Source organism: Quercus lobata, chromosome 2 (assembly GCF_001633185.2).
Source record: "Quercus lobata isolate SW786 chromosome 2, ValleyOak3.0 Primary Assembly, whole genome shotgun sequence".
Classification (NCBI taxonomy): Eukaryota; Viridiplantae; Streptophyta; class Magnoliopsida; order Fagales; family Fagaceae; genus Quercus; species Quercus lobata.
The window spans coordinates 56,359,650-56,366,706 of NC_044905.1; the positions used below are offsets into that span (position 1 = coordinate 56,359,650).

Consider the following 7,057-nt stretch of genomic DNA (forward strand, 5'->3'; position numbering starts at 1 on the left):
AAAAAATATTTCTAATAAAAAATAAACTCGATTACAAATAGTTTAAAGACAATACTAATTTAAAAAATATATATATTATTTTTACAAATTTCCCTTACATCCAGCCCTAGCAAAAGTCAATTGAGCAGGGTTCTGAAAAAAAAAATTCAAGACCTAAAATGCCAAGGTAATATTTTGAAGATTTGGTCCTACTCACCATTCTCAGTTTTAGTAGATCATTTGTTGTTTGAGTAATTTGATGGCTAAAATTGGGTTTTACCTATTTCATCCAAACTTTTCAGCAGAATGCCCTATGTCTGAAATTATTTACGGATATGTCCTTATTTTGAAACTCGATTTTTAGAAAATCGAGTTTCAAATGTAAAACTTGATTTTTGGACAATCGAGTTATAGTGAAATGAAACTTATTAAAAAAAAAAAAAAAAAAATTTCTGGAACTCAAGTTCCATGAACTCGAGTTCCACTTGAATATTTTCAAGGAACTCGAGTTCCATTCAGTCGAGTACTTTGAATGGAACTCGAGTTCCCATGAACTCGAGTTCCACAATTTTTTTTTTTTAAGTTTCAGTTCCGTATAACTCAATTGTCCAAAAATTGAATTTTAAATTGAAACTTGATTTTTAGAAAATCGAGTTTCAAAATAGGGGCATTTCCTAAATAGTTTCAGGCATAGGCATTTTGCTGGAAAGTTTTAGCGAAAGGGACAAATGCCCATTTTGGCCGTAATTTGATTGTGTTGTGCAATTCAATCTCTCTTTTTTTTTTTTAGCCCAATCTTATCTACCATCAGATAGATTGCTTTGTTACTTATTCCACTAGGAATTAGTACAGTTTTTATGGTACATTATATGCATGCATTCACGATTCATGGGATGGTATTTGTTAATGCATGAATTTTACACAACCAATCCAAACCCAAATACAACGAAGTCCAATATTTGTCAAAAGAGAATAAGGGGTTTATTTGGTGAAGCATTTTGGGAGCTTAAAAGAATGTTTTTAAAACCCAAAACTCTTTTCTGCAATCATCACTCTTCATAACTCTTTTACAAATTTTCATTTTAAATTCAAAACATCATTTTCCAACATATAATACACATAAGGTGTTTATATATGCACGGTAAATTACTAAACAAGGAACCATGTCTAGTTAGAGTTTGATTTGGTATGGTGTGGCATGACAACATTATTTTTTTTTTAAGAACCACGACAAATTTCCCAAAACAAATTAAAAATGGTTTAATAATTTTGCAATTGAATCAAAGTTACCTATAAAATATGATGTGGTAAATTTAGGGGGGGGGGGGGGGTAATGAATTCCTTATTAGTTTCATATCAAGGATTATAGATAGATTTCAAGGACCCAAAACGTGTACAGTATGATGAATTGGATTGAAATAACAAATAATCACATGGGGTGTGGCTTAATGGTAAGAGTCCTTGTCCTAGCATACAGAGAGGAGCGATTCGAGTGACAACCCTAATAAGGCCCGTGTGGTATATATGATATTACCTATTACCATTACGTGGTGTAGAATCGATATACCCACATCAGATACCCCATTTTTTTATTTAGCAAAAAAAGAAGAAGATAATGTCTCACTAGAGTCTAGGCTAGGGTCTAGAAATAGATAGTTTGTCTCTTTTACTCTCTGATTGAAGGGCATTAAACTTATAATAATAATTTCTTTAAAAAATTATTACTATTTGTTAGTTAAAACTTAAAAGTGTTGTGGCAATCCCATTAGATTATGATAGTTGTAAGAACCAAGTACGAGGCCTATGGGCCTTGGATTATTATGGGCTCACAATCTATTTGTAGTGGGCTTGAAGATTTCCTACTATGGGTCGTTCTCGGCAGAGACTCAAAGCAACGCCCAGTTTGATGTTCACTCTTTCACTCTTTTCTCTCCCAAAAAAATCCCCTTTCTTCTCCCATCTTTCTTCTATTTATAGCCAAGGTTAGTGGGAAGATCATGATTACAGCCACCGTTTGTGCCATTGAAGGTCCAATATCATTTGATTTAAGTGGATGTTTAGGTGAGAGGGCGGTGCTGCATTTATGATCTTGGAACTTGATTCCATCTGGACCGATAATGCTCGGCAGCACCGTCTCCCGTGCATACCACATTTTCCCGGGAATAACTCATGTACATGACCGGGAACGTTTGACCGAGCCCACCTTGGAACTTAATACCCTACACCTGTTTGTTATTTATGAATCCCCGGGAATGGCGTAGGACGACTGGACCTTTCGGCTGGGCCTGTGGCCAAAGCCAGTACGGGACAAGGCCCAGGGCCTGTATGGGTCTGGGATCACCGCACTGTACAATTGGGGCAGGGCCCGGGGTCTGTATGGGCCTAAGGTCTCGGTGCCGTACAATAGCCCCCCCTTGATTCATACTCGGTCATCGAGAAGAATCAAGGAGCAGCATGGGACCTTTTGACCTCGGGAGTCTTTTAGCCTGGGACTTCTGGCCGTCATTTCTCATTTAATATTCATCTCAAAAGACGCGCCGTTTCGCGGCGCCAGGCGCAGTCGTCATTATTGCCTGACGGTTCGAGAACCGAAGCGACGTGCGGATTGGTTATGCTTGGCGTTCGTTGGACTGCTCGTAGACCGCGCCCATTTAATGCTTGATTCAGACGCTTCTTCTTCCTCCATTCATTTTTCTTTCCTCTATAAATAACCTCCCTCTGAACAGCATCCCATTTTTCCTCTGCCAATCTTTAGAGCTCTTTTTCTCTGCCGACCACATTTCTGTGCGCTTGCTTACCCAGTGTTCTTTTCCTCCTTAGAACCCAAAGTAAGTTTTTCTTCCCCTTCCTTTTCCTTTCAACTTTCATTTCTTTGAGTTTACTTTCGCATTTTTAGGCGTTATAGATGGGTTACTCTTACCTCCTAGAGTCCCCGGCTGCTTTGGCCACCTTTAGGAGTAAATTTAACATTCCCAATGACGTGGATGTGGCCTACTGCCATGAGAGCGATATTGAACTCCACCGAGGGCATGGAATAGCCTTCTTTCCTTTGATGTCCATTCTAGAAGGTGGGGTCAGGTTCCCCGTGGATCCCCTCTTAATAAACACACTCACTTACTACGGGCTGTGCCCGGACCAACTTCCCCCCAACTTTTACCGGGTAGTTAGTTGCGTCAGTAAGTTGAACCACACCTTTAACTTACAGTTAGACCACCATGACATTAACCAAATGTATAGGCTCTGTGGGAGCAAAGCCACCGGTTATTACCTAAAGACAAGGGATGCACGGGTACGGCTGATATCATGCCTACCTGATTCGAACAGGAACTCCGCCAATGAGTTCGTTAGGGTGAGCGGCAATTGGTTTGCCGGGGAGTTTCCTTGCCCCCTTACGCCGCGTGAAGTGGGTTCGTTCCATCCCCTTCATATAACTGCTTTCTTTCGCCTCTCATTTTCTTCCTCTCGGTAAAAAGAATTTTTATGATTAGAGACTAATGCGTCATTTGATCTTTTGCAGACGGCAAAGTGTTTGTGCAGGACCTCAGAGTCGTCCACGCCAAAGACTTAAACTTCGTCCTCCGCTCTGAGATATACGTGCATTGGGACGGGCAACTCCGGGCTTCGCATTTGATCCTCGGTGTGGAGCCGGTTTATTCTACTTGGCAGCCGTTCAAGCAGGCCCTGATAGTTGACAGCCCCCTGCTGTCGTATATAGACGTTCGGTACGTGAACTTTTTACCGCCGAGTCTTACAACCGGGGAAGCGAGGGAATTTGGCCGGCGGGTTACTCGCGCAGACGAGCTAGCCCCTTTGAGAGACGAATCCGCGGAAAAAGCATCCCGGCGTATCAGGGAGTTAGCCCACGAAGCCGTGCAGCAAGGCCAAGCGCAAGAGCAGCCAATCCCCGAGAATCCGGCCGTCGTGAACCAACAACAAGTGATAGAAGCGGCCGCCCTTTTAGCTAGAGCTGCCCGGCCTAAGGGAAAGATGGTATCTAGAAAAGTGCTGTCGGTAGAACGGTTTGTGCCCAGTGCCCGACAATCCAATCAGCCCCCTAATCCAGAGGGCCGGGGTCAAGTGCCGCAGCCTTCACCCCCACCGCAGGCCGGACGTGCCCGGAAGAAGCAAAAGGTCACCGATCAACCTTCCACTTGCCCGGGCGAGGTCGCTGCCCAGACTCCTCCCCGTCCAACAGGTGGTATTGTTATCCGTGAGCCGCCGACTGAAGCCGGCACGGGGGGCGCGTCCTCCTCCCAAGTGGCTCCTGCGTGGGAGCCGAAGATCCTTCTGGACGGCAAACCATTGCCGTCAACCGCCTGCATTCGGATGTGGGATAAAGGCGAGGGCGGCCGTATTGCCCAATCTTTGGCCGAAGCTCTCCAACTTCCCGAGGATGTGCATGCTTTCGAGGATGGATCCGAGGAGTCCGTAGGGCGCCGGTTAGAGTGGCACGCCATTGCGGTAATTTTTTTGTCTATCTAGTTCTTCATACAGGTTTCCTTTTGCCTTTTTTCTAACTTTTGTCCTTGCTAGGCTGCTCAAATGGCCCACATTGTGGCTGCTCGGGCACGGGAGCTTGCTGAGGAGAGCGAGCGCGAGAAGGAGGCGCGCGAGGCGGCGGTGAAAACGGCTAAGGAAAAACTGAAGGCCGCCGAGTCTGCTGAGAAAAAGGCTGCAGTTGCCGAGAAGAACCGGTCCCTTGCCGAGAAAAGGTGTGCGGAGCTCCTAACCCAGCAGAATGAGACGGAGCTTAAGCTAGCCCAAGCTATCAGCCTTAACACCTCCAATGCCGAGGAGATAGCTGACCTTAGGGCAGGCTTGGCAGCCGCGGAGCAGAAATGGTATGATGTCGGCTTTGCTGATGCCGAAAACTCTGTAGAGCCGGTGGTTGCTCGGGCTAGGAATATGGGCTTTGAGGCCGGGTGGTTTGCCGCCCTTCAGGCAATGGGTGTTCCTGAGGATTCGCATCTGAGAGACCCCGGCCAAATCCCATTCCCGAGCCCCGCCCCTGCTGCTCAGGGTACCCCGGTGGCGATTGACGAGGAAGAGACAGCCAGTATGAGGGAGCTGGTTGAGCAAATCGACGCTCACGCCGAGCCTGAGGAAATGGAAGTCACCAGTATCCCGACTGTGCAGGAGCTTCTCGGTGACGCCCCGCCTTTTTCTTTGGCCGGCCAGCAGGAAGTGATACCGCCGAACCAACCTCCCCGCTAATTTTTCCTTTATCTTGCTTGCTCATTTTTATTTTATTAGTTTTACTTGCTCACGTCACCGGGATGCGGTGACCGAACATTTGTTTTATTTTGTTGGTTTTATTTGCCTATGTCACCGGGATGTGGTGGCCGAACAATTGCTCTACTTTAATTGGAAGTCCGTTTTCTTTTTCCGTTTGAATTTGTCGAATGAAATTATCTCTGTTCGTGTTTTGCTTGAACCACGCCAGTGCTATGGCGGCTTAATGTAATAGTACCCCCGAGAACCATTTACGCGGCGCTTAGTGTATTTTGAGAGCGCTTTTTGACTTAGTATTTGAAAAAGGGTCGGGTTAGGCTTTGGCTGAACCGGGAATCTAGCCGAGAATCAGGTTTTCGTACTTAGAGAATTATTTGTAGGTTTCCACCTGCTCGGCGATAGTGATCGAGCCGAGGATCAAGTTTCTATCCTTAGATTATTATTTGTAGGTTTCCGCCTGCTCGGCGATAGTGATCGAACCGAGGGTCAGGCTTCTGTCCTTAGAGACTTATCTGTAGGTTTCCACCTGCTCGGCGATAGTGATCGAGCCGAGGATCAGGTTTCTGTCCTTAGATTATTATTTGTAGGTTTCCGCCTGCTCGGCGATAGTGATCGAACCGAGGGTCAGGCTTCTGTCCTTAGAGACTTATCTGTAGGTTTCCACCTGCTCGGCGATAGTGATCGAGCCGAGGATCAGGTTTCTGTCCTTAGATTATTATTTGTAGGTTTCCGCCTGCTCGGCGATAGTGATCGAACCGAGGGTCAGGCTTCTGTCCTTAGAGACTTATCTGTAGGTTTCCACCTGCTCGGCGATAGTGATCGAGCCGAGGATCAGGTTTCTGTCCTTAGATTATTATTTGTAGGTTTCCGCCTGCTCGGCGATAGTGATCGAACCGAGGTCAGGCTTCTGTCCTTTGAGATTTGATGGTGATTCTTCCGGCGTACGGCTAAGGAATGAAAAATAGCTTATACAAAAGGATTCATCATGCTCTTAATTTCAATGGGATACAAGTAATGGCTTACACCGATGATTATGCGTAGAACTTCTTCAAGTTGTTGGCGTTCCATGGTCGGGGGAGTGGCCTCTCGTCAAGGGCTTCCAAGTAGTAGGCCCCTGCACCCGCAATAGCTGTGACTCTGTATGGTCCTTCCCAACTCTGAGCGAGCTTCCCTGCAGTCAAGTCCCGCATGTTTCCCACTACCCTTCTTAATACTAGTTCCCCGGCAATGAACTCCCTGCTCTTTACATTTCGGTTGTACCTCTGGGCCAGCTTCTGTTGATACTCGGCAAGACGTATGGTCGCAGCCTCCCTGCATTCTTCTAGCCAGTCCAAACGCTCCATCATCAGGTCGGCGTTCTGTACGGGGTCAAACCCGGCGACCCGTGCACTGCATAAGCTCACCTCGGTTGGTATGACTGCTTCCGAGCCGTATGTCAGGGAGAACGGGGTTTCACCCGTGGATCTCCTAGGGGTCGTGCGGTACGCCCATAATACACTGGGTAGCTCTTCCGCCCATCTTCCCTTTGCTCCGTCCAACCTTCTTTTGAGCCCGTTCAAGATAGTCTTGTTTACCGCTTCAGCTTGGCCATTGCTTTGTGGGTATGCCGGGGTTGAATACTTGTTTTTGATGCCAAGCTTACTACAAAAGCTCCGGAAAGCATTGCTGTCGAACTGCAGCCCATTGTCTGATACCAGCGAATTCGGCACCCCAAACCGTGTAACTATGTTTTTCCATACAAATTTTTTCACGTCGGAATCCCGGATATTAGCCAAGGCCTCTGCTTCAGCCCACTTTGTGAAGTAATCTACTGCCACCAATACAAAACGGCGGTTCCCCGTTGCCC

General features: G+C 46.3%; 1 protein-coding gene across 1 annotated transcript; it reads left to right on the forward strand.

Moving 5' to 3' along the window:
- The first annotated feature begins 3,911 nt into the window (after positions 1–3,911).
- LOC115975926 (uncharacterized abhydrolase domain-containing protein DDB_G0269086-like) lies at positions 3,912–5,617 on the forward strand. Its single transcript, XM_031096984.1, has 2 exons — positions 3,912–4,440; positions 4,513–5,617. The coding sequence occupies exons 1-2, from the start codon at positions 3,967–3,969 to the stop codon at positions 5,191–5,193; spliced, it is 1,155 nt and encodes a 384-aa protein (XP_030952844.1). The 5' UTR covers positions 3,912–3,966; the 3' UTR covers positions 5,194–5,617.
- The last annotated feature ends 1,440 nt before the right edge of the window (positions 5,618–7,057 follow it).

Bases quoted from the DNA above. Each gene is read 5' to 3' on its own strand.
- LOC115975926 (XM_031096984.1), top strand. From the start codon at position 3,967: ATGGTATCTAGAAAAGTGCTGTCGGTAGAACGGTTTGTGCCCAGTGCC. The intron at 4,441-4,512 runs GTAATTTTTTTG...TGTCCTTGCTAG, and splicing joins TAGAGTGGCACGCCATTGCG to GCTGCTCAAATGGCCCACAT.